Source organism: Pyrenophora tritici-repentis, chromosome 10 (genome assembly GCF_003171515.1).
Source record: "Pyrenophora tritici-repentis strain M4 chromosome 10, whole genome shotgun sequence".
In the NCBI taxonomy this organism is placed as follows: Eukaryota; Fungi; Ascomycota; class Dothideomycetes; order Pleosporales; family Pleosporaceae; genus Pyrenophora; species Pyrenophora tritici-repentis.
The window spans coordinates 1,801,041-1,827,485 of record NC_089399.1 but is presented as its reverse complement, the minus strand read 5'-3'; the positions used below and the strand labels follow the sequence as shown (position 1 = coordinate 1,827,485).

Below are 26,445 nucleotides of genomic sequence, written 5' to 3'. Positions count from 1 at the left end.
GCCTTGTCCCATGTTGTCATCTCGTCAAGGTGTCGTCGATACTGACTCGAGGTGTGATATCTCCTCATGTCATGCCGCTCGTCCCAACATCTAGATTAGGAGCATGCCTGTCACACCCAAGGCACTGTTCACGAATACATATGGAGCAAGATTATCCATCCTCGTGCATTTACCGGTCCGAGGAGCTAGTCGCCGTCAGCGGCCGTCAGCGGTCAGCCCCCGCCTCCGTTGGCGTCTTTTGCAGTTGTGGAGACTCCAGAGCGGGTTATTAGCGTGATGAAGGGCATTCTGCCTAAATTGCAGGATATCCGTCTTCAACAATGGCGCCAACAAACGCCGCGCGTGCGGAAGATTCGGAGCCTTTCGCTTGCATGTTGTATATTTTGAGGGGAGATGTTGGTAATGGATATCTCCTGACTTTTATTTCCGTTCCGAGAATGGGGGATGGGTGTCGTGGTGGATTTGAGCGCGTGGAGATGTCCGTGGGGTGGACCGCGGGGGCCGATGTGGGCAGGTGGAGATGTCGGGTCGCTGTGGCCAATCACAATCAGTCATCCAATTGTGTCACGTGCTGGTCGATCTTGGTGTCTAGACTTCTTCTCGACGACACCGGGGTCTCCACATGTAAAGTTTTCCGACCGAAGACGATGCTGCCCACTTGACTTGAAATACGAGCTGCAGAATTGGAGGAGCAGAGGTTATGTTCATTCCGGCAAGACGACAGTTACCTGATATACCTCTGTGGCGCAGCATTCTTGGGTCGTGACACGAGGGGGCCCTTTTCTCTTGTTGTTCCCTTCTTTTCACTCCCTACTTCTCATGAGCCGTATCATTATTTTTCTTCAACCTGTACCCTGCAATTCACTGCTCTGCTCATATATTCCTGTATCTTTTCACGTAATTTCAGCGCCGGAAATCCGACATAGATTGATGCACAGTAGGTAGCGGCGGCCATACTCTTCGCCGAAAGAGACGTCTCATTTCTGGCTCATCAAACACCGGATTACAACACAAAACTCATCGCCGCATTTTTGCGCACAAGTATCATTGATGTGATGTAAGAGAGGAGGCGGCGAGGCTGTTGGCTAAGACCCAAGATCTTGGATTGTAGACTAAAAGAGATGTGCTCGCCCCATCTTGAGACGATATCGCTTAACATCAGCCCACCAGATCCGCCTTCAAGGAGCGGTAGAGTCTTGTTGCCAAGGACATCGCAAACTGGTTGAGAGGGTGGTAGTCGCCCCATCCTGAGACAATATCCCTTATCATCAGCCCATCATAGTCGCCTTCGAGGATCTGTAAAGTCTTGTTGCCAGGGTTATCGGAAACTGGTCGGGACTGTGGTAGTATTTCTTGCCATTAATTTCCCAAGTCTTTGGTCCGAATGGATTGTCTGGCATCATTGTCAGCCCGATCATACCTTGAATAGTACGCAGCCAACACAAACAGGAGGCGGCAAAGACGCTTCATATGTCACTCATTTCTACATTCGCAATGGTCAACAGGTCTCCGACGCGACATCCTTCCTTTGAACCCCCCAAGACCTGGCATGGTGACGTATCGGCCCCAAAACACGCCTGAATCGAATGCCAATTGTCGTCGGAAGGAAGCGGCAAAGGTCTCGAGTTGATAGTTTGCCTACGTTTGACACTGACCCAGGAAATCGCGTTAAGTTTAGGGTTGCTTGAAGCCGAGAGTGAGAAAACTTGGTAAGTTTGTCAAGATGGAAGATATAAGTGCTGGATTCAGCACTCTAGTTACGTTCATCTCGAACATGTAACCTACATTGTAGTTTACAAAGACTCTCAAATCAAATTTCCCATACAAATGGAGTTTCTATACGTACTCCTTCTCGGTCTGGCTTTCCACAGAGTGTATGCCTTTTTGCCCTATGCTCTTTCGGACACTGGTGAGTATTGCTTCGTTGAGTCGACTGTTATCGTCTCTGTTCTAACTTTCATCCAGATGACGACCTCTTTGTGCCCCGACAAGCCTCATCAATTGACCCTCCACTGAGTTCAGCAGCTCAGTCTCGCGGCATATGGCCATCACCGCAAGGAACAGCACCCGCAGATACATCAATCGCCAAGACATCCACTTGGCCAGGTACAGCGCCTGCATCTCTGAACTCTGTGTTGACATCTTTCACCGCGGTTTCTTCCGACATCTACAACTCTAGTCGTCAACCGGAGTCATCTGTATTCAATAGCTTGACTACAACGATCTCAAGCATCATCAGCCCGACCTCGATAAATCAAAACTTTTCAACTACGCCTCATTTCAGTGGTGTATCTTCCAGTTTGATATCGGCGCAGCCGGAACCATCCTCAGTTGTTGCCCCAATCTCACCGATCCCAGCAACTTAGACCTCAATTTCCTCTGCATCAGTAATTTTGTCGACCCCTTCAACCGCTGTCTCATCAAGAGCCGCTCTGAACACGCCAAACATATCCACTGTCGTCAGTTCGGTCATTTTGACCGCTACAGTCACAGCATCAAACGGTGAACTTAGTACAGTCGTTGTCACAACCACCCCAAAACCCGATACCTCCAACCGCGCAACCATGTATCCCTCACAGTCCTCACAATCTTCCGCGGCGACCGCAGCAATCCCAACGGATACTAGTCTCGAAGCGGTCATGGAAAACGTCACATATCACCTGCCTTCACCTGGTGAGGATGCAGTCAAAGTAATGCTTCTTGATGGCTCAATCGCTCAGCTCATGGCAAATAAAGTCATTATTGGCACTCAAAGTGTGACCATCCCTTCAGATCTAACCAGCTCCACTGAACTTCCCGGCGGTATCACGGCCAAACCTGGGGAGGCCACTAAACCCGATGACGACGACCAGCACGACGGCGGAGTTGTTGGTCTATTTGGGGCACTGGGCGGAATAGCCAAAGGCACGACATCAGCCGTTGGAGGCGCCGTTGATGGAATTGGCGCTGTCACTACGGGCGCCTTGGCCTTTGCTGGAGGTACCACTGGCACAGCCGCCAGCTTATCCGCTCCGCTCTCCGGCGCCATCGGCGAAATGGGCAAATTCGTTTCCTCTATCAATAGCATCCACAAGTCTTTTCCCGGCAGTCAGCTCACCCAGGCCGCACTAGATACCTTCAACGGCGCAAAGAAGCTTGCTCGGCAGTCGTTGAACTGGATGAAGTCGACCCAGAACCTAGTCCAGAACTTCGACAAGTTACCAGTCGAGGTGCAGTCCCAGGTCAAGAACAGGGCTGGGGAGTTTTTAAAAACCGGTGGCACCTTAGCTCAGTGTAAAGCTGCATTGGAAGCTTTCCAGGACTTTCCTTGGGAAGAGGCGAAAGTACCGAATCAGACGGCGGAAGTGAGCGCGACGACTAAGCCGATGGAGAAAACTTCGATTCAGAGTATTCCGGTCATGTCTATTATGTCTACAGCACAGAGTACGAGCATACAGTCTTCTACGGCGACGACTTCTACTATGCAGTCTTCTAGTTCGACGACTACATCGAGTCAGAGCTCATCTTCTACTAGTGGTTCACCGACGCCTACTGCATTCAATGATACTACCCATACGATCTTCACCAAGCCTGGAACATCATCTGAGGCTTTCAAAAAATTTGTCTCTGAGCTGGATGGAGGAAAAGGACACCTGTACGATTTCGTATCAGATAAACGCCATATGTATCTCACCAATTTGAACGAAACCCAGGCCTCCGAACTAAAACAACAGTACAGCTTCATTGAGGTAATACTTGGCAGGCGTATGCTCGACGAAAGTATTGATGGAAGCCTGGAAGAGTTTCGGGTGGTCGATAGGAGTCGACGTGAGGGAAAAAGAGTCGGAGACATACAAACAGCCGACACTCCAGTAAAACCTAGCTGGTCTCCGGATCCTTTGATACCATTGTCTCATTTGTTTCGTCGGACTCTGCTAGCTCCGGCTCCTGATGCACCTTGATGGAAGAAGATACTCTCAGCCCTTCCACGCGACATCAATGGTCCAAATTCCGGTCATGAATCTGACCCTCTGTACCTAGCAGATGATTTTCTAGGCCGGGATGTCACAATCTATGTACTGTATGATGGTTTTGACGTCGGCAATGCGGTAAGTATCTATTGCCACATTCCATCGCACACACTAATTGTATCAGGACCTTCAAGTTGGCAATCGTGCAATGAACACTATTATTACCCCCAACGCCTTAATATCTATGTTTTAGTGCCATTCGATCCGGAAGTCGGGTCTAGGTACATGCCCGAGCAGATTCAAGGCGGGGACTACGGAACAATGTAAGTTATGACACTAGAGATGTTCCCGTGTTGCCCGTCAAAGGTTCTAATTCTGTTCAAGGATGGCGACCATTGCTTCAGGCATCCAGTATGGGATATCCCCTAACGCAAATCTTTGCCTCGTCAAGACAAAGAGTTCCATGAGAAACAAGTACCATCCGGATCAAACGTTCAGTTTGCCAATAACTCTGGAGGGGTTATTTTATTTTCTATATGAGGTCAAAGAGGATATAAGGAGAAGATTGACTCAAGACCCGAATGCCAGGTCGGTCATCAACATGTCATGGGGTAAGTATTGATTGATCTAATACACCGTTCTCTTATGAAACTGAATTAAAGCTATTAATAGGTATACAGCGCTTGGGTAAGTCAGAAACAGAAATGACTCAGTGGATACGAGCTTTTGAGAGCTTTCTAGCCTTTTGCAAAGAACGCAAAACTCCTGTGGTCGTCACTGCTGGCAACAAACCAGCGGTCGAATACGTTCATGACAGCTATCCGCAAGCACTTGCGCAGCCTGACGACACAACGATCATTGTTGGGGAAGTAACCAAAGCCGGTGCGGTATAAACAAACACCGTACTAGATCCTGATCGAAAGATTTCGGTTCATGCCCCTGCCGAAGGTTTTGCGGTACCTAAGTCGGGTGGCGTGACACCGGGCGCGGGCGAACAAGCCGGCACAAGCCAAGCTGCCGCAACTGTGGTATGTGGTATTGTTACAGGATTTCTCTTTGCAATCTGACATCTGCCTTAGTCCGGTCTCATCGCCTATCTCTATGGCCTACCGAATTGGCAGCAGACCGAATACGTGCGGACAACGCCTATCAAGCGACTATTGCAAGACCACGCGTGGTTAAGAAGCAATGCACCAGTACCTGCGGGGTATGGGCCGGCCAAAGTCGTGTACAATCTTGCAAGAGGCGACTGGCAACACGACTCAAAGTGCGTTCAGCGTCGTGGAAAATTTGGTAAACAGCAGGATTCCGGGATGTGCTCATTGTCTTCGACGTTTACAATCTCGGTCAGGTTCGGGAGAATACTCCACCTTCCGTTTTCACTTTTACTAATATCATTTGAAGTTCGGCTGCGCCCTCTTCCACGCATTCTGCAAGCGGTAGTACGTCCCCTACATCGAGCGTCTCGTCTGTTTCTAAGCCTAGCACATCACCTGTGAGATCTAAAAGGCAGTCCTCAAGCTCGCAATCGGACCTGATCTCGTCTGCTAAAACCACTAACGTATCGTCGTCTTCCGCTACGCCGTCTCCCAAGACTTCCAAGACGTCTACGCCTACTCCCACTCCCACACCGACATCCAAGCCTCCCCCGCCCGAACCACACCCGGAACCCACGGAACCTCCTCAGCAACCAGAGGAAAGTTACGGTGTGTTGAGTCCGACAGCTAAGCCGTACTCCCATAATTGCCTAGATGCGATTGGTCTTAACATGGTGTGGTGCGCGAGAGTGGGCATGTAATGTTCACACAGGGGAGCAGGCTATTGTGGATGTGCGTTCTGGAGATGCGCAGTATACGGGCCTGTGACCGTATGACGATGGCTGCTATACGGGATCACCTGTATATTGGCCCTGATGAGATAAATCTGCCTTGGGTTGTCATCTCTGCCGCTTTACGAGTTTTTTTATCTCCTTCCTTTCGCGATGCTCCGTTCCTTTATCCTGCGCATACTGTTTGGATGGTGGAGTGATGAACACATGGACCTTCTTTTATCTCTTTCGTTGATATCTCATTTACGTATCGATGGCTGGGCTATGGCAGGTCGACAAACCACTCATTTAGATAGGCACTGTTGAGAATACAGTCCGTAAGTGACTTGGTGGTATCAAGCGGAGGAGTAGTCACATGATTGGTGACACGTGCAGGTGGGTCCTGGCGGGGAGCTTGGACGCAGCTGCACGCAACACGAATCTTCAAACTTGTGGATAGCTCCTTAGTCAACAATACGAATCGTACCACCACTACCGTTGTGCCTTAGAGAGCGCTCTATTAGGTAGTCATACTACTACTAATAGTGCAAGCTTCTTAATAGGCACGATGTTTGTTGGCAAACACGGTTCATCTTGTACTTCGAGGGGTATGAAACAGGTACATGTCGTATAATAGCTTACGAGATATTATAGAACTTGACTCCCCTCAATCTATCAAGACTATTTTGTTCCGAGTTGCTTAGGCGCGCTGACAAATGTCTACCAAATCGAGCTGTGGGGCACACATCAGCCGCTAGACCCAAAAGAGAATTAGACTGGGCCCAGGCGGTAAGCTTCAAACATAGGAAGTATCTGGAGAACATCACGACATTTACCCTAATCATCAGCTCAACTTTCGCCATTGCCATATTACGACGCATTCAATCTGTTCCGATTCATCTTGGTCTTAAGCTTCTTGCGTGTCTTTGTCGGCTAGATTGGTGCTGATTAGTCGCGGCCAGCAGCATCCCTGTGACTCTATCCTCTTCTCTTTCATTTCCTCGAGCCAGCAGTATTGTACCCAGCCTTTTACTCCTACTAGAAGATCTTTCGATCTATCAAGTGTACCTTTGTATCCGAGAAGTCCCTCAAAGTCCCTCGGTACGCTAAGTGCAATCGCGCTCAATTGAGGCAGTTTCATCAGCCTATACCCAATCGAGCAGCATTCATCCAGAGCACCCTGTTGGTGACATCCTGGCTGTCTGACAAACGCACCCATTTTCCATTGCATATCGATTGCGTGAGGGGCAGACACAATGCGGGGCTCTTTGACTTTGTCGGCTCTCCTCCTCTCTCTTCCTTCCTCCTTCACGGTCCTTGCTTCAGAACAACAACCTTTTGTATACGGCGAGATGTCTGCACCACAATACACACTCCCCCCGCTACCATATGCCTACGATGTTAGTATCTACTACTAATGCCCTAGTCCATGATAGTATACTCACCCCTCTGCAGGCATTGGAGCCGCATATCTCCGCTCAAATCATGGAGCTGCACCACAGCAAGCACCATCAAACCTACATCACCAACCTAAACGGTCTTCTCAAGACACAGGCAGAAGCTGTTACTACCTCCGACATCACCTCGCAAGTCTCCATACAGCAGGGAATCAAGTTCAACGCTGGTGGACACATCAATCACTCCCTCTTCTGGCAGAACCTCGCTCCAGCTAGCTCCAGCGAGGCTAAGAGCTCTGCTGCACCCGGGCTACTCAAGCAAATCAAGGCGACATGGGGAGATGAGGACAAGTTCAAGGAAGCTTTCAATGCCGCTTTGTTGAGCATCCAGGGAAGTGGTTGGGGCTGGCTCGTCAAGACTGAGATTGGCAAGGAGCAGAGGCTATCTATCGTGACGACCAAAGACCAGGATCCTGTTGTCGGTAAAGGCGAGGTTCCCATCTTCGGTGTTGACATGGTAAGTGAATTGCATTCATCAATCCCGTTGGTTCACAGCCCTAACATCTCACAGTGGGAGCACGCATACTACCTCCAGTACCAGAACGGGAAGGCCGCATATGTACAGAACATCTGGAACGTCATCAACTGGAAGACAGCTGAGGAGCGTTACCTCGGCTCTCGCGCGGATGCCTTTAGCGTCCTCAAGGCTTCCATCTAAGTCATTTACACGTCTGGAAAGCAGGATAAATAATGCAAAGTATATCTATGATTGCGATAGATTAGCACAAGGATATCATCGCTTGCGTATATGTAACATTCATCTCGGAGCACCCTGGTGGATGTTAGCGCGTGTTTCGGCCAATCGGGTACTCCCGTCTGTAACTTGCTCAAAGAGTCTCATTCACACTCAAATACCAAACACTACGAGACAAGCATTCTAAAGCATTGATGTCTTTGTGGTTGCTTAGCTTTGCTGATCGTGATCATCTGTTTATTCTATTTTACTAGCAGTGTTCGTGTTGGACAGCCACGTTCATCCCCTTACATACCTCAATTACCACCCAAATCCATTCCAACAAACTTACTTCAACTCCCCACAACTTCATCGGTTCTACTGTATACAATTCCTCAGGATACCACAACCATGTGCAACGGCACCTCCACCCGCGTCAGCCAAGGCGGCTCCATCGCCGTCCTACGCCCAACCCACCACCTCATCCGCACCCATTCTGAAGAAGACATGCTGCTCTTCTTCTCCAACCGCTTCTCTGCTCCTGGAACGAGCGTTGAGTTTCAAGGGCTAGACGAGAGTATCTTGCAGGATATACATTGGGTTGTTATACAGTATGTCCTGTCCTCTCACATCCTCCCCCCCCTGGAAATCTGCAAAAAATGGGGACTTAGATAAAAAGAGGGGTTGTCTGACATCGCGATAGCCGCGACGGCGATCTCACCAACGCACCGGAGAAAGTATCAACAAATCCGCTTTACTCGTTTTCCCTGGATGCGCGGCCTTTGAGGATGCAGTTGCCGCAGCGGTTGGATTTGGGGGTTGGTGAGAGGGGGATTATTGGGAGGAGGGTTAGTGTTATGGTGGGTTCGTTTGAGGGGCCTTTGACGCTTGCGGAGGGGATTATTGGATGGAATTAGGGTGTTGGGTTATGCCTGAGAGGGGGGTGGGGGAGTTGGGAGTTTACGGAATTCATCAAGGTTTTTTATTGGTGGGAAGTAGCAAGGGGTGTTTCTTAAATGGTTTGATGCTGTGTTGTTGGGCTTGGGTGTGAAAAGGGAGGAGGGTTGTTGGATATTAGCGTGCATGCCTGGCTTACGTCCAGGTAGCTGCGTTTGTTTACGTGATAGGGCTGTATCCGACGACCTTGGGAAATATCATGATATCTATTATGCCTCTAAAATGCTGCTTTACCTTTACCCGGGTGTTATAAGGGACTTGAAATATTAGTGTAAGCACGCCACCGTAGTTGCCATACATGCCAATTAGGCGCTTATCCACACTGTTTAGTACTTTAAAACACCCAGGTACCTCGATTCTGGACAAAAGACTGGCCCACGGCCTTTTATTCGTACTGCAAATGTGCAAACACGCCGGTAAACAACTTCATGGCTAGATGAAGCAAAATATCGACCCGAGCTATGATGTACCATCTCTAAAATGGTAAGGTGTATATGATATTCGTTGATTAGGACTGCCACCAGTCTGATTACAGCGTGAGCACTGTCATTAGACAGTATCTACATATAGGCAAGAAACTCGATTCACCAGGCCCCGTTGAGCTAGGAAACCGAAAAATGCTGTCATCACGTCTGGACTCATTTCTGGCTGTCGCACTAGAACAACGACCATACCAGCTTACGCCAGCTCCAGCTCGATCAAAGAGTCGAGACTATGCGGGTGCCGCCAGATGCCTATCATCTTCAGGCCTGCACCTTCATACATCTTCTTATGCTCCTCTTCTGTGCGATGTCGCGCCCCGAGACTGCCCATGAGCTCCCAATCAAGACAAGCTGATTCGTGTTAGTACCACGGCACATGAGGACCGGAAAGGGAGATTGGCTTACTCTGCGCCCAATGCGCGCCCTGGCTTGGTACAACAAAGTCATTGATAAGAATCTTGGAATATCCCTTCTTCATCGCCGGAACTATCGCATTCAAAATCTCCGTGTTCACGTCGTCATTCCAATCTTGAATGATGGAGTGCAAATAGTAGGCACGAGCACCTTTCACCGGTTGCTCAGCCATGAAGTCATGCGCCATTGCCTCCGCGCCAGCACCGAGTTTCGCAAGTTGAACAATCTCCGGCCTGTCCTGCAATATGAGCGAACCGGGCAATTGACCCTCAAACGCCTCTCTCAACCCCTCAATATCGTGGCCGGAGCCGCCGCCGACGTCTACCAAGAACGGCGCGTCCTGGTCAGCACCGCTGATCAGTCGGTCTTGGACCGGGTAGTAATCTTTATTGAACCATCGCGGCCGCCCTTTACTCCACATGTTCATCATGCTCGCGAACCGTCGCCCGATTTCCGGCTCTTGCTGAAAGTACTCGAAATAGTGACTCCCCTTGCAATTGTAAGTATGCTGGAACGGGGCATCGATACCAGAGTCTGGGCACTTCCAGTCGCGCTGCTCAAAGTACGACTTCATCGACTGGTGCACCGGCTGGAAGTTCTCGGCAATGTACAGTATTGAGTCCTGGTACGAATGCTCCGCAAAGGCAGATGAAGTTGGTGTGTTTGCAAATATACCCGGACCGGTTTCGCGTACAGTACCCATGGCAGAGAGATGTCGAAGCATGCGACCGACGATAACTGGATCGACATTCTTGTCGCATTTGCTCGCGATTTCTGCAGTGCTGGCACCGGTCTCTGGAATCTCCTGCATAGCCTGAAAGAGCTTCACTTCGACTGACATCCACAAGATATTCAAATGCGCGGGTTGAGCCCACAGCAATTGCAGCATATTCTCCGAGGGATGGCTGACTTCAGTGATAAGGCTTCTACATGCGTCGAGCAAGCCTTCCCTCGCACCCGGACTTCCGTTCTTGAAGCCATCGCTAAGCTGGGCAATGTTGTCGAGGAGCGACAGAGCAGCCTTGCTCGGAGTTTGGTCGGCGGCCATGATAAAATAAAGTTTGGCAGAGGGGGGATCGCGATGACTAGAGATGTCGAACAGCGCATAAGTCAGGTGCGACAGAATCGTCGTCGTCGCAATCTTCCAGTCTCCTTTACCCCTCATCGGACATCATCTTGGCCGAGCTCGACAAAAAGATCGATAGAGGCAAAAAGAGTCGGAAAAAGGCGGGAAGCAAGACGCGCGGGCCTGAACAGACAGCGAGCCGAGCTTCAAGGACCTCGAAACCTCTCGAAACCTGGACTTTTGCCGCGTTCCACCCGCTTTCTTACTGTGCGACTTGTCCTTGTTCCTTGTTACCCATCACTTACTCCACCCCACTAGTTCTACTTGGCCCTGGAGTGTGTGTGACGACAAAGTTGCCTCTTTCGGCTTCTAGATCGTCGCGACAATGTCTGGCCTCGAGGATCTGGAAGCGCAAACCCCAGCTCCACCGCCTGTCAATGCGCGCGAAACACCTGCTCCCGCTCCCCACGACTCCACTGTGGATTCTGGCGTCGACATGGGCTCATCCTCGGAATTCGACCAGGAGAACAGTGCAGCGTTCCCACTGGAGGCTCAAGATGACACTAGTGAAGCGTCTACGGATGAAGGGTGAGCGAAAATCGACATGACGTGAAGTTCGTGTTGGAAGCTGTGATGTTGATGACCATGGTAGCTACGCCGACTCGGACGCATCCTCATTTCTCTCATCCATCCTCTCTGAAGTACGGCGCGGGGTAGAAATAGAAGGCCGTCTCTATCCCTCATACGGCAAGCACGCCTATGGCATGCCTATTGACGAAAAAGAACTCGACCGCATTGACCTCCAACACCACAAATATACGCTCCTCCTGCGCGACCGCCTCTTCATCGCCCCAATCCCCGACACCACCTTAAACTCTGCAAATGCCCGCGTCCTCGACCTAGGCACCGGAACCGGCATCTGGGCTATGGACATGGCGGACAAGTACCCCCTGGCCAATATCATAGGCGTCGACATTGCCGCCACACAACCCGCCTTCGTGCCCCCCAACTGCACGTTTGAAATCGATGACGTCGAAGAAGATTGGCCCTACCGCCCCGACCACTTTGACTTCATCCACGGCCGCGACCTCATGACCGCCGTGCGCGACTGGCCCCGCCTCATCCAACAAGCCTACACACACCTCAAACCAGGCGGCTGGATCCAGCTCGCAAGCACCATCCCCGGTGCCCTCTCTGACGACGACACAATCCCGCCCAACAGCGGCTACGTCGAATCCGGCCGTCTCTACTTTGAAATCGCAGAGAAAATGGGGGCGCCCCTCGACGCACCCCGCGCTTGGAACGCGCAGATGAAAGATGCGGGCTTCATTAACGTTACAGATGAAGTGTTCAAGTTACCCATGGGCACGTGGCCGCGGTCGAAGCGGCTGCGTACGATTGGGAGGCTCGAACAGATTATGATCCTAGAAGGCGGGTTTGAGGCGTATATGCTGAGAGGGTATACGCAGATGCTGGGTGGGAGGCCGGAGGATTTACAGATTATACTTGCGTTGGCGAAGAGGGAAGTTAGGGATCCGGCGGTGCACACATATGTCCAGTTTCACATTACGTATGCGCAGAAGCCGGGGGCTTGATCGAGTGCATGTGTATGTTTTTATGATTAGTATGGAAAGTGGAGACTGTGATGTGTTGATAGAATGTGAGCGATGGGCGCAAACTGTCTTTATGAAAATTAAGACGCGAGTGTATATGTAGGAAGAAAAGCCGACGGAGGGATGAGAACTACAGGTAAATTTGCGGACACGCATGGCATGCGCTACATATCCTGCTGTCGCATCAACCTTGCGCAGGTCCGCGGCATCAGCTCAGATGTGAATGGGAGGGAATTTGAAATGACTGCGAGTTTGTAATGGCTGCAATACATATCTGATTAAATGCAACCCCTAGTCATATATATCGACGTGTGTTGAAAGATCAAAGTCTAATGTCTAGCTTTGCGTTAGCGACGAAATGGGCTTGTGAAGTCTCCTGTCCTCAGACTATCCTTGAAAGACATACGTTGATATGCAGCGCTGGTTCCATCTCGCCATTAAAATACATGAACTATTTCTGTATCTAAAGAGTAGCGGGAAACTACCGTTGGCGATTTCAATGAGGCGATTGTACAAGTATACCAAGGGGTCCATCATCTAGCTACCATCACACACTATAACAAGGGCATTTTTTTTCACCATTACAGACGGTATTGGCATCAGGCAAGGGCGAAGATTAGGTTTGAATGTGTCTTTGACGCGAGCTCCGTAAGATAGGTGGAAACCCATCACATAGAGGACTTTACACAAGTATTCGAAATGTTTAACTGCGTGAATGGGTATCAACAAGTGCATTTTCGCGTCGCGTTGCCCACGATGCTGGGTGCAATAATGCCCAACAGCGCTTGCAATGCGCACTTGTTTCCGGGAACGTGGGCACCTCCACGACAGAAAGGCAGGAAGATTAAATCAGGGGAGCGCCTAAGCGGACATTCAGCATCTGAACTTTGCGACAAGTTGGAAGCTTATCAACCCGAAACGACTGAGGTTGTGATCCATTCGCAAATCTACCAACACAAAGTGCAGAGTAAGCTGCTGACGAGTTGTCTGGGCTACGTCATAGAGTTTGGTGTAAGAGAACTGTTACAGACAGTCGCTTCACGTGCTGACAGATATAGACATGAATCAAGATGTGAGGACATATGGCATTGGTGTAGCAGTGGCGGTGTCGGTTTCCTTACCTCAATGCTCACCGACACGTCAGACTATTGCGAACGCTTGATAAAGCGGCCGACCTAAAAGCATCCGCCGGCGACGGGAGAAGAAACATGGGATTCAAAAAGCACGTATGGTCAAGCGAATGGGAAGGTGGTAATTCCTGTCCAACTGGACAGGCTGGCCCGGAATATGGCGCGACAGACCTGTCAATCTGAGTATGAAGGCAGATTTTACGATAGTCTTACCACGAGCTTGCTCATGAGCGCGTTGAGAAGGCCGCTCATCGCCGCGCACACCAAGTCACAAGTGCGACTTTTCATTCCGCCGGGGATCTCACCGAGACGGGCATGAGGAGTAAGCTTCGGATCAGCAGACTTGTCAACAATCAATCGATCGACATGATTGATTCCTATATAGGTTAAAGAATTACTTCATTAGGTAGCCTTTAGCCTAGATAGGAATCAATCATGCCGATCTGATTGATTGTTGACAAGTCTGCGGATCAGTGATCTACACGAGAGCTCGCTGACAGCCCGAAGCATCCGCAGCGATCCTTCTCAACGTAGCCAATGGCTACCGAAATATTCCTGCGTATTTTTTCGCCAACGAAGTTCACCGCCCTAGCGAAGAGGTTGTTGGACTCGGAGGCGGGCTTGGTGTCGCTGGCAAGGTCCGTGCCATTATTCGATACGCAAGTATCAGTGGCTGACGCTGTCAATCAGGAATTTGTGCAAGGCCTATACGATACCCTCACAAGACCGGTCAAGTCCCTACCCACCTTGGCGCGAAGAACGAGAAACCGCTTGAATCTCTATATGGCATTGGGCAGGGATTCTGGAATTTAGGGTGCCACACACTTGCAGGTAACTGCAGGTCCACGACAGAAACGTGGTCCATCTCTTGTGACAGCGCTAGAGAATTATCGGCGATCTTTGGCGTACCAGGACACTACAGTGCACGGTCACCAGATGATCACCAACGCCAGTTGAGCACCCCCACCACCACCACAACACAACTTCAACGCGTCATAACTCAACCAATATGGATCCGATTCAAGAAGCGATTGCAGAAATCGAATCACGCGAACCAGGAGATGAATTCTCGTACCAAGCAATTGCTAAAAAGTATGGTGTAGGACGTATGACGCTGATGAGACGGCACAAGGGCGAAACCGAGGCCTATGGCGTGCGCCAGCTCTCCCTCCATCCACAACACGAAACCGAGCTTGTAAAGTACATACAGACACTTACTGAACGACGTTTGCCACCTACGAGGTTAATGATACAACGCTTTGCTTCATCTTTGGCTAGAAAAGCGGTTTCAGAAACCTGGGTTTCCCGGTTCCTCCGCCGGCATCCCAACCATCTCATCTCTGCCTACAGCAAGGGGATGAGCAAACAACGGTGCAAAGCCGATTCAGGAGCCAAGTACAGCTTGTATTTCAAGCTTCTCCTTAATAAGATTGAGGAGTACAACATCTCGCCCACCTATATATTCAATATGGATGAGAAGGGGTTTCAACTTGGAAGGATTGGCAGAACAAAGCGTATCTTCTCTAAGGCACTCTACGATCAAAAGGGGGTACGCCAAGCACTTGAGGATGGCTCAACTGAGTGGATAACAGTGCTGGCTTGTATCTGTTCAGATGGCTCAGTTCTGAGTCCTTCACTCATCTTCAAGGGAGCCAATGGAGCTGTTCAATCAAGCTGGGTTGATGCTATACAAGTAGGGGAGCACTCGGTCTTTACTACGTCGTCTCCCTCTGGCTGGAGCAACAACGATATTGGGTTAGCTTGGCTCAAAGAGGTGTTTGAGAGAGAAACCAGACGGCATGCTTCAACTGGGTATCGATTACTACTCCTTGACGGCCATGGATCCCATGTTACTATGGACTTTATCAATTACTGCAACGACCACAAGATCCTATTAGCTGTATACCCACCTCACGCTACCCATACGCTTCAACCGCTTGACGTTGTGATGTTTAAACCTCTCGCGAACGCTTACTCAACTGAGTTGGCTGAATACCTTCAAGACAGCCAAGGGTTACTTAATATATCTAAAGGAGACTTCTTCCCGCTCTTCTGGAGGGCTTGGAGTAAGACTTTCAAACCTCTACTCATCAAGAGGTCCTTTGAAGCAACTGGTATACACCCACCCAACCCAGAGGTTGTACTCAAAAAGTTTGCCAAGGAGGCATCAGATTCAGAAGAGAGCTCAACCTCTGTACTCTCCGGGGAGGATTGGCTCAAGCTCAAGTCAATTGTACGCCGTGAGGTGAGGGATCAGAGCAACAAGGACGTCAAGAAGCTTCAACGAAGTTTGCACCACATTGCAGCTCAAAATACACTCCTCCGCGGCGAGGTCAGAGGTCTCAGAAACTCCCTAGCCATCAAGAAGAGACGGGATAACAAGTCATACACCCTACAGCTTGATAACCATCCTGAGTATCATGGGGAGCTATTTTGTGGTCACCCAAGCGTGTACAACAAGCTCGGGATGATCAGGTATCACGACAACAACAAGCCGAACAACTACAGCTTCAAAAAGCCGAGATAGCTGAGATGAAGGAGAAAGCTCGCCTCTGCAAGCTTCAACTACAGAAGGAGAAGCGTGTTGAGCGTGAGAGACTCCGGGAGGAGCGGAGGAAGGTAGCTGCTGCAAAACTGGCTGAGAAACAACACCAGAAGCCCCTCAACAACGCCAGAAAAGTTATACAATTGCCCCAAAAGGGTAAGCGCAAAGCTTCACAACCTCATAAACCAGCTACAAAGCGTCAAAAGCGTGTTGGGGTTGCTCCAGCTGTGGTAGGAGTCGCAAGCGTTGCACCAGCTACCCCAGCGCGTAGTCGCCGTTCACGACCAATCCAGCCCACAAAAAAATTATTTGACTAGCGCAAGACTTTCCCAGGCCTGTATATAGTATTAATTATTATTTACGCAATTTTATCACGACTAGTGGGGGCTCTACAGGTCCATCTTTTTGAGTATATTGAGTTGTTGGGGTGCTCAACTGGCGTTGGTGATCATCTGGTGACCGTGCACTGTAGTTAAAGGAAATCGATCGCGCACTGTCTAAGCAACGGTCAATCACACTGTAGGCTGAGGTGTACCTGATTCGCCTCCGATAATCGCCGCATGAGTTCGAGAAAGTAACGCGAGCTTAACGCTGATTAGAATTACGACGCACTTTAGAAAAATAGACCATTGCCGTAGAAACATAGATTACATTATGCCCGGCATGGCTATCCGAATCGACGTACTTCCGTGAGCATAAAAGATATAAGCTCACCACGAACAAGCAGCTGAATGGCGTGTAAAGACTTACGCATCCGTGATTGCGCAGAATCTGTATCGAAGGCTCACCAGATCTTCGTCGTTCGAATTCGACTGGTCCGAGACCCCGGTGAGAATTATACGTGTGGACAATGCGATTTGAATGCTGCCAGATATTGGCAACGGTGAAGATCCTTCACCGTTTTCAAGAAGAAAAAGATTGCCTGTACTGCACTTACCAGTCGTTGTAGCGAACCGTGAGCACGAGAGGATGTACCCCATTATCTCACGTAAGACTGAACAAGAGGAACAGGGCAAGTATGACGAAGCATATGCGATACCAAGACCTGTGCCCTTCATGGCGTAGGGGCTCCATCTTGTCATGACTTGTTCGGCTCAAGGATCGCGTAGAAAGACGCGTACTGATCTTGATCTTGACATGGCCTGACTGTTAACTGCTGACCGCCCCTGACCTAACGCATATCACTTTTAGCATAAAAAAATGTATATAAGTCCCAGGATGGACTGAAAAGGTGGAAAATAAACATCCGAACTGCGCACAAATTTCCCGACAGACTTGTACAAATCCTCAATCGTATTTGACGGTTCCCAACCTAAAGGACCTCGCAATGAAAACTCTCGTATATCTTTTGCCCTTGGCTGCAACAGCCTCATGCAATCGCTTTCTCGTAACCTGCGAGCTAGCAAATGGCCAGGTTGTTCAAGATGGCGCCCTGTGTCCCGCAAACGTGGGGGACTGGTGGGACTTTTCACCAGGGCAACAAGGCAAACCTCCGGTAAGATCAAAGTGCCTGCAGCATTTGCGATAAACTTATAGTAAACTAACAAATTTATCCCACGCAGACCTACGCTTGCTGTCTTCTCGACAGTGTCGGCGCATTGGACGCTTACGGAACCAGTTGTATCAACAATTATGGGGGGCAAGGACAGGACGGTGACGTCTGCTAGCTATACTCTTCAGTATAGATAGTGTATTGTGAGCCATGCTCGGTGGAATACATAGTACTCTATATTATATCGTCTATGGTATCAATGTATTTGTCTAAAAGCTATCCTGTGGGTGACTATTCTGGGCATTCTCAAATGAAACTACCTGGGTGTCTTCAGCATAGAAAACTTCTGGCATACTTAGGTAGTTATCAGATACGCTACCTGTATGACAAACTATGTATCCAAGCTTGAGTATGAGTCAGAAGAAGGAAAAGAAACATTTAATCCCATTAATCCCAGGACGTACTCATGCTAAGCAAGCCACGGCTTGGCTCGGTGAAGGGTTTAGTAATACAGGACCCTTCGGCTCATGAATGACCATCGGCTCGGGCGTTGACAGTAGCACTGAGCAGGTTTTGAACCAACTGTCCAGAGGCATCGAATGCTCACGAGAGCACCTAGTGGTTATTGATGAGCTAGGAGCAACTTAGGCTTTGCCGGTAATTACACCAAGGTGCGCACAGGTGCTGCTTACATTTGCTCGCCGCAAGCCGAACCACCCGGTTTCTCGGCTTCCTTGCTCAGCATCGGTTAGTACATTTTGTATGCAGCAATTAATCACAAGATTGTCTGCTGCCTTGGCATAGTTGCTAACAAGCAAATCAAGCAAATATGAGGCACGATATTTGCTCGATTTGGGTCTCTCGTAGTGTTGTATTTGATTTGCTTGTTTGATAGGGCTATATGAGCATATTTAATTGATTAGTTGATTAATTATTTGGTTATATAGTTGCCGTTTTAGGAAGGAGCAGCGAGTAGTCCCTAGCTGTCGTCGTTGCCCGTGTAGTTGCCCGTTAGTCACCGTCGTCGTCGCTCGAAGTCTGCCACTCGTTAAGGCTATACAGCCTGTTAATGTCGCTGTTACTAAGCGTATTACAAACTAACTAATTAGGTAAACAGACGCTAGCGCTTATCTAAGCTCGTATACATTAAAGCGCGGCGAGTAGTTGCGACCTAATACGACGGCGTCGAGGTGTAAGGAGATCCCTAAGCTTGCTAAACATGCGCTCGCACTTACAGCTGCTAGCTAGTATACTTAATATATCGAGCGCAAAGCGCGCGAGAATAGGATACTGTGATGGGCTAGACCCATGTAGGCCTACTTGTAGGCTAAGAGAGCAGCGCAGTCATGCCTCCTACATAAATATCGACTACGCAAGCTGAATCGCGTTGATTCAACTTGTGCATGCCTTTTGCGCACGCGTGGTGCATGTAGTCGTGCCGCTAGTCTTATAGACTCTCGCCCCTTACACTTTCTAGAAGAGCGCGTAGCATAATCTAGAGAAGTGCCTTATTATTATAGAGTCCCTTAGCAGCAGGCTTAGCTACAATAATCTTATAGTAGTATTCTTTTAGCTTTGCCTACGTGTAGTCGACATCCTTCTGTAACGGGCGGAGAATAGGAGTTGAGATTGTATTACTAGTGAGATACTACGTTATCGAGTTGTAGAGCGCAGCTCCGGCAGAATCTTGGTGTTCTGCGCACGGGCCGCTCGGTTCGCCAGTCGGGCCGGCCCTGTCACATGACTATGATTGTGAGTTCGATCACGATCCATGACACTTCTCGTCTTTCTAGGTGAAGTTCTAAAGCTTAGTTATAATGTTGTTAGCTATTAACTAATTAGTCTTTAAGTACTTAACTTTTAGTGCGGTCTAGAGGGTAGATGTAGTCTTATACTCGTCTGCGAGAGCGTCGTTATTATTAAGGAGACTATTTATAATATAGAACAGTGCCTTAGCCTTATCCTTATTGTATTCCTTTGCCTTTTTAGCGTTCTATGTACCTCCTAGTCGTTCGAAGTCGCTTATTAGGCCTAGGACGCTTACTTATTTTATAAGGTTAACAGTGGTAGCTAGGTCTTTAGAGGTGTTAGTAGTTAATGTAGAGGTGCTAGCTCTATATCGTGTAATCTAGGTGTACGTGTGCTTCGTAACTTTAATAGTATAGAAGATTCCCTTTCTCTTTAGCTTTAGTTTGTTATTGCGGAACTATTTCTCGTAATTCTCCTTCGTTAGCTTTAGAATCTTAGGCTCTTTATCGTATCTGTTGTCGCTGCCTATCTTCGCGGTTGTGCTTTTAACTATCTATAACGCGTTAAATGCTGTAGTTATGTGTAGTTTTAAGGTGTAGGGGGTGTTTAGTAGGTTTATAAACGTTTTGGCGTCTGCGCCCTTCAGCTTTCTCTAGCTAGAACTTGTTACGAACCTAAGGAGAGGACACAGTGCAAGATATGAAGGGCAGAAGGATGGAGACCTTGTCGGAATCCCTTCTCAGACAAAGGCGTACAAAGGTGTACAAGGACCAATGACGTAAGCCTGCCCCGCATCCCACAAAGCTTGGCGGAACGCCACCATGGGACATGTCACGTGTGTCCCAAGGAATCCCACGATGTACCGCGATGTCCCACGCATGGGACAGTGTAGGACAACGTAGGACGTCTAGGACATAGGACATTCGCTAGTATATAACAATAGGCAATGAGCCCTTACGGTTCATTGTGTTCAACTTTGAAATCTAAGGATTAGTACTTGATTCTCAACTCCCCGTATATTATATCGATCTACCAATCGTGCTATACACCCTCGTGTCCATCGCATCACTCTATCCCCGAGAACCAACCCAAGATCATCTTCGGACGACCTTCACAGAACTGTATACTCGTTTTTAGTGTGCGAGAAGCTCGTCTCGTCTTCCGTGTGCGAGAAGCCCGTCTCGTCTTTCGTATGCGAGAAGCTCGTCTCGTCTTCCGTGTGCGAGAAGCTCGTCTCGACTTTCGTGGCTTTAGATCACCTTAATCTAGTGGGTCGCTGAATCGTAGAGCACTGAGCAACTAGGCTCATAACCTATTAAGAAGCTGACACTATTAGTAGTAGTATTGTCAGATAGCAGGGTTACTCGACGTTGGCAGCAACCAATCAGCGTAGAGAGGGTCAGTGCGCCCCTCAAGAGGGCCACAAGCGCGGACACACGATAGAAAGAACACAATACAGACAATCATCAACATCCATCACTTTTGTGCAATATCTCATTATATCTGACAAGTATAACTACCTAATAGAGCGCTCTCTAAGGCACAACGGTAGTGGTAGTATAGATTCGTATTGTATTGACTAAGGAGCTATTCACACGTTCGTAGATCCGTGTTGCGTGCAGCTGCGTCCAAGCTCCCCGCTAGGACCCACCTGCACGTGTCACCAATCATGTGACTACTCCTCCGCTTGAAACCACCAAGTCACTTACGGACTGTATTCTCAACATATATAGTAATAGACTATATTAGGCTCTAGCTAATCTCTCCAGAGTCTCCTACTTATCCTTTATATAGGCGCACTTAATCTAACATCTAGATCCCTTATGTCAGATAATAGCACTGTTGAAGATGAGAGCGTACAGACGCTGGGTTAGACTAGCGCGACCCGGCATCTGAGAGAGCCAATCGGATCACAGGAAGGCTTGGCACCCCCCAGGTGTGCCCACAACCGTAGACAGAACCAAAAACACAATCAATAATCAATATCATCACGATCATTACCCATTTCATCAGTATTCCAGATAAGAGTGAATATCTGACAATTAAGAGTCTCACTACCTTTACCTACTTACCAAAATGACCACATTTACCACCCGCGACGCGACCGTGACTTTACGCGACCAGTCAGACTACACCGGATGGATGCTGCAACTACAAGCGCGTTGCGTAGCGCACAATATTTGGGATAAGATTAACCCAAAATCTACCACTCAGCCCCTACGGGAGCCAAAAGACATTAGAATCCCAGTATTCGCTAACTACCAAGCAGCTGCTGGCATTGGAGAACCAGAGCGCCTAAGCGAGCTGTCTAGCAGCGGGCAAAAGGCATTCAAAGAAGATCTTGAGTACTATCGTATGTCGATGGAGCAGTACAAGAGCGACCGACACCGGTACGAAAAGGAGCAATCGAGCTTCCAACATATCATGACCTTGATTCAATCAAGCGTGTCACCACACCTACTACGCACATGCTGTCTCCCAGACAAGACATTACGCGAGTGGATTGCCAACCTACAACTGACCGTTGGGGTTGATGACGAGACTGAGAAAGACCGAGCACGCGAGCGCTATCTTGCGGCCCTACGGCCCATGAGAAGCGCGGCGCAATGGGACACGTGGCTGGCTGAGTATGACCAAGCCGCAACCCACGCGGAGACGTACAATGTCCCCGAGCTATCCCAGCTTAGCACAACAACAAAAGACTTCCTGGCAGCCGTCAATAAAACTGCACCCATATGGGCCACCAATTTTCAGGATAATGGTCGTGGGGCAGTAGGCATGAGCCGGAAGGAGATGATGAAACGGTTCCGAGAGCATATGATGATAAACCATCCCCTTAGATCAGGGAAGCACAAAGCAGCTATGGCAGCTTACGATGGACCATATGGATCAACTCTTGCTGGCGGTGAATACGACCAGGAGCTATCAGGGACGCCTCATAGTTCGAAATCCGCGCCATCGACAAAAATGAAACCGGGGCAGACCCCGCTAACAACGTACCGGGGACGTCCTCGTAAACAACGCCGAACTGGGGCAGACCCCAATACCAACGTACAAGCTGGAAGCACAAAGTCCACGCTTAAGAGATCTTCAGAACAAGACTCTTTCACCACTGCTGGAGTACAATGCCAAGCATGTGGACAACATCATAGCATCAGAACATGCTTTTATCTCTACCCAGAGACTGCCCCAGAATGGTGGCAACCTAATGAGACAATAAGCGAGCTCATTAAGTTCAGACGCATACATGATTCATCGTTTCAAGGGCTAATCCGCGGACAAAGCAGACCCCGTACTCGCACACCAGTGCTGAAGCAATCACATACACCGACCCCAGATCTCTCTCAGTCACCAATCGAATGACTAGAAGGCTGAAAGATTACGGACGTAGACGCCGCGCTCACTACCATCGCACGGAGTGGGACAGCCGAGCACACGTACCCTCTCGCACGATCATTCATTCTCGATTCAGGAGCGACGTGCCACATCACAAACAATCCAGATCGGATATACAACTACCGCCCGTCATCATTAGGAGACTACATATGGGCTGGTAGTATAAAGATTTGGATACGGGGATACGGGACCACAGACATCACGCTGCAACATCAGCATGGGACAACAAAGCTAGTGCTGCGAGATGTGGCAATCTGCCCAGAGATCGTATGCAATCTAGTGTCCTTCCGACTGCTACGGCAGAGAGGAATCTGGTGGGATACCAAATCAAACCCAACTAACCTACGAGGACCAGACGATCAAGTTATTGGCAACCTCTCAGAAACCTTTGGCCAGTGGGTATTAGAGTACAGTCCTCTACCCCAGGCATTTGTCCATACAAGAGCCATCACAACACGCACGCAGAGAGGACCAAAGAAGGCTTCAGCGATGCTATGGCACAAGAGACTCGGCCACCCAGGACCAGCAGCAATCGAGCATCTCGTGCAGCAGTCTGAGGGGGTGCGAGTTCAAGGGGTGACGACAGTACAATGCGACTCCTGCGGAAGAGCCAAGTCCAAGAGACAGATACGACGCCTACCACGAACAAACGACGAAGGCCCAGGAGAGCGACTTGCTATCGACTTCCATACATACGAAGTCCAGGCGATCACAAAAGAGAAGAGCCAAATGCTCATTACCGATCGTTTCTCAGGCCTCCAATGGGACCTATACTTTACCGACAACCGGACAGCCAAGTCCATTATCCGGCTGCTCACAACTTTCTTCTTATTTATGAAGAACCATTACAACATATCCGTTAAGACCATAGAGTCTGACAACGAGATCACAACTGTTAAGCCAGATGTCGAGCGATGGCTGGCAACACAGGGCATCAGAGTCGAGCCCTCAGCCCCAGACACACAGGCACAAAACGGTGGAGCCGAGCGCTCAGGGGGTGTAAACAAGGAGAAGGCACGCGCAATGCGACTTGACGCCAATCTCTCTTGGGAACTGTGGCCAGAAATCACTCGAGCCGCAGTCTATCTCTACAACAGAACCCCAAACTACAACAATCACTGGAAGACACCATACGAAGTCTTCTTCACACGAGTAGCTTTCAGCAACGGAATAGTCACATCTCTCCGAAAACCAAACCTCACTCACCTTAAGGCATATGGCTGCAAAGCTTTCGCCATGACAGACGACACCCACAGAGGGAAGTCGCGCCTACAACGCCTCGACCCAAAGGCATGGATCGGATACCTAGTCGGATACCGGTCATCAAACATCTACCGAATCTGGATACCGTCACTCGCCAAAGTGATGAGCACTAGAGACGTCGTCTTCGACGAACAGTCAATTTTCGATGGCAAAACCGAAGACCTAATGGACAACCTCATGCACAATACGCTAGAAGAAATCGCGACACACGTGAGGACCATTGAGCTGCCAACACCAGCGCAGCAACCAGAGACGGAGTCCTTCTATGAGGACAGTCCACCGGAGGAGTCACTCGCTCAGGACAGCGAGGGCGACCAGCCAGGATACTATCAAGGGAGAAAAATCCGGGACAGCTACCCGACACCTCCGGCGACACCGCCACCCGCAGCGTTGCTCGCGCGGCTAATGGCAGGAGCATCGCTAGATGAGAAGGATCGACAAGGAACCCCTAAGACTGCCCCATGGGCAGCAGCGTTCATGGCGGGTACCCAGGCCGGAAAGGTTGGAGAATACAGAGGAGTAGCTATGGACAAGGCTGCGATTGTGAGAATGCTCGCCAAAGGCTTGAAGCCCCATCGCAGCCAGCTACCACCTCTGCCAACATGCCGAACTAAGCTTGAGGACCACCCAATGGGAGAACTATTCAAAGAAGCAGAACAGTCCCATCTAGCAAGCCACTATCAAATGAACTCATGGACAGAGTTCCCCATAAAGAAAATCAAGCAAACAGGACAACAAATCCTGGGCTGCATGTGGGTATACACCTACAAACTTGACAAGCATCACCGACTACTCAAGTGCAAGGCACGACTAGTCGTCCGCGGTGATCAGCAGCGAAACATCACATCGCAAGACACCTACGCGGCAACACTCGCAAGCCGGTCGTTCCGAATGCTAACCGCAATTGCGGCAAAGTACGACCTAGAGCTCAAACAGTACGACGTGGCAAACGCCTTCGTGCATGCGACAATAGACCGAGAAGTATTCATGAGAATGCCACGCGGCCATCAGAAGCCAGGCACTATACTTAAGCTCAACAAGGCATTGTATGGACTGCGCATATCCCCGCTCCTCTGGCAGAAAGAGTTCACAGGCACTCTCAAAGAACTCGGGTTCCAGGAAGTACCGCACGAACCCTGCTGTCTCATCAAAGACGGCATCATTATCTTCTTCTACGTGGACGACATCATACTCGCATACCACAAAGACATGGAGCAATCCGCCCAGCAGGCAATTGCCCGCCTCCAGGACAGATACCTCTTTACTGGGGGAAACGACTTACAATGGTTCCTCGGCGTCGAGATTATCCGAGACCGAAAGGCGCGGACGATCCAGCTATCGCAGGCGGCCTACGCAGACAAGATCAGCAGACTGGCCGACCGTACCGACATTAGACACGACACGCCGATGGCGACTGCCGAACTACTACCAAGAGACGGCCTCGCCTCCCCATCAGAGATCAACAAATACCAGCGCAAGATAGGCTCGCTCCTCTTCGCAGCCGTGACCACTAGACCAGACATCGCCTTTGCGACGTCGCGGCTCGCCCGCTTTCTCTCCAACCCAGGACCGGAGCACCATGACGCTGCCGACCGAGTCCTCCAATATCTACTAGCGACAAAGCACCTCGCGCTACAACTCGGAGGAGGCGCTGGACTACAGATAGCCAGCGATGCTTCCTTTGCCGACAATACCCTAGACAGGAAGAGCTCACAGGGCTACGCGATCAAGCTCTTCAATGGACTCATCGCATGGAAAGCTAACAAACAAGACACTGTCACAACATCAACGACAGAAGCCGAGCTCCTCGCTCTATCTCAAGTAGCCAAGGAAGCTCTATTCCTGTCCCGTCTCCTCAAGGAGCTGAATATCCAGCTTGACACCCCTAGTATCACTATTCAATGCGACAACAAACAGACTATTCGCCTAGTCACCGAGGAGGTCTCAAAGCTTCAAACCAAACTCAGACATGTCGACATACACAATCACTGGATCAGACAGGAGGTGTCGACAGGCCGGATCTCCGTAGAGTACATACCTACCGCGGATATGATCGCCGACGGTCTCACCAAATCATTGCCACCAAACAAATGGCCAGAATTCCTAGAACAACTAGGACTAGTCCCCGCTAAGGAAATCCTGGCGAGAAACTCGGCACCGCTCGAAGAAATTCAAGAGAAACTTGAAAATCTCGTGGTAAGCCTTGAGTAGGACTAAGTGCCCAGCTTGCAAGCGTGAAGAGCGTCCAAGCTGAAGGGGTGTGTCAGATAATAGCACTGTTGAAGATGAGAGCGTACAGACGCTGGGTTAGACTAGCGCGACCCGGCATCTGAGAGAGCCAATCGGATCACAGGAAGGCTTGGCACCCCCCAGGTGTGCCCACAACCGTAGACAGAACCAAAAACACAATCAATAATCAATATCATCACGATCATTACCCATTTCATCAGT

General features: G+C 49.6%; 10 protein-coding genes across 10 annotated transcripts; 9 read left to right on the top strand and 1 right to left on the bottom strand.

Moving 5' to 3' along the window:
* Positions 1-1,827: 1,827 nt before the first annotated feature.
* On the top strand, positions 1,828-3,941 carry PtrM4_045220 (FAP domain containing protein; the record flags this gene model as incomplete). Its single annotated transcript, XM_001937194.2, has 4 exons — positions 1,828-1,909; positions 1,966-2,153; positions 2,210-2,459; positions 2,488-3,941. 4 exons carry the CDS (start codon positions 1,828-1,830, stop codon positions 3,939-3,941), a joined length of 1,974 nt encoding a protein of 657 aa, XP_001937229.2.
* Positions 3,942-4,654: 713 nt separating this feature from the next.
* On the top strand, positions 4,655-5,748 carry PtrM4_045210 (Herpes-BLLF1 multi-domain protein; the record flags this gene model as incomplete). Its single annotated transcript, XM_066104564.1, has 4 exons — positions 4,655-4,832; positions 4,860-4,978; positions 5,030-5,301; positions 5,355-5,748. 4 exons carry the CDS (start codon positions 4,655-4,657, stop codon positions 5,746-5,748), a joined length of 963 nt encoding a protein of 320 aa, XP_065959128.1.
* A 1,265-nt stretch (positions 5,749-7,013) lies between these two features.
* Positions 7,014-7,872, top strand: PtrM4_045200 (SodA, Superoxide dismutase; the record flags this gene model as incomplete). Its single annotated transcript, XM_001937196.2, has 3 exons — positions 7,014-7,157; positions 7,213-7,671; positions 7,726-7,872. 3 exons carry the CDS (start codon positions 7,014-7,016, stop codon positions 7,870-7,872), a joined length of 750 nt encoding a protein of 249 aa, XP_001937231.1.
* A 426-nt stretch (positions 7,873-8,298) lies between these two features.
* Positions 8,299-8,804, top strand: PtrM4_045190 (uncharacterized protein; the record flags this gene model as incomplete). Its single annotated transcript, XM_001937197.1, has 2 exons — positions 8,299-8,498; positions 8,591-8,804. 2 exons carry the CDS (start codon positions 8,299-8,301, stop codon positions 8,802-8,804), a joined length of 414 nt encoding a protein of 137 aa, XP_001937232.1.
* A 718-nt stretch (positions 8,805-9,522) lies between these two features.
* On the bottom strand, positions 9,523-10,788 carry PtrM4_045180 (O-methyltransferase; the record flags this gene model as incomplete). The annotated part of the gene is made up of 2 exons (XM_001937198.2): positions 9,523-9,677; positions 9,732-10,788. The coding sequence occupies 2 exons, from the start codon at positions 10,786-10,788 to the stop codon at positions 9,523-9,525; spliced, it is 1,212 nt and encodes a 403-aa protein (XP_001937233.1).
* A 403-nt stretch (positions 10,789-11,191) lies between these two features.
* On the top strand, positions 11,192-12,401 carry PtrM4_045170 (Tam, Trans-aconitate methyltransferase; the record flags this gene model as incomplete). The annotated part of the gene is made up of 2 exons (XM_001937199.2): positions 11,192-11,394; positions 11,459-12,401. The coding sequence occupies 2 exons, from the start codon at positions 11,192-11,194 to the stop codon at positions 12,399-12,401; spliced, it is 1,146 nt and encodes a 381-aa protein (XP_001937234.2).
* A 2,157-nt stretch (positions 12,402-14,558) lies between these two features.
* On the top strand, positions 14,559-16,076 carry PtrM4_045160 (uncharacterized protein; the record flags this gene model as incomplete). Its single annotated transcript, XM_066104563.1, has 1 exon — positions 14,559-16,076. One exon carries the CDS (start codon positions 14,559-14,561, stop codon positions 16,074-16,076), a length of 1,518 nt encoding a protein of 505 aa, XP_065959127.1.
* Positions 16,077-17,421: 1,345 nt separating this feature from the next.
* Positions 17,422-17,761, top strand: PtrM4_045150 (uncharacterized protein; the record flags this gene model as incomplete). The annotated part of the gene is made up of 2 exons (XM_001937200.2): positions 17,422-17,589; positions 17,657-17,761. 2 exons carry the CDS (start codon positions 17,422-17,424, stop codon positions 17,759-17,761), a joined length of 273 nt encoding a protein of 90 aa, XP_001937235.2.
* Positions 17,762-21,411: 3,650 nt separating this feature from the next.
* PtrM4_045140 (uncharacterized protein) lies at positions 21,412-22,698 on the top strand (the record flags this gene model as incomplete). Its single annotated transcript, XM_066104562.1, has 1 exon — positions 21,412-22,698. The coding sequence occupies one exon, from the start codon at positions 21,412-21,414 to the stop codon at positions 22,696-22,698; it is 1,287 nt and encodes a 428-aa protein (XP_065959126.1).
* A 522-nt stretch (positions 22,699-23,220) lies between these two features.
* PtrM4_045130 (uncharacterized protein) lies at positions 23,221-26,205 on the top strand (the record flags this gene model as incomplete). The annotated part of the gene is made up of 1 exon (XM_066104561.1): positions 23,221-26,205. One exon carries the CDS (start codon positions 23,221-23,223, stop codon positions 26,203-26,205), a length of 2,985 nt encoding a protein of 994 aa, XP_065959125.1.
* Between the last annotated feature and the right edge of the window lie 240 nt (positions 26,206-26,445).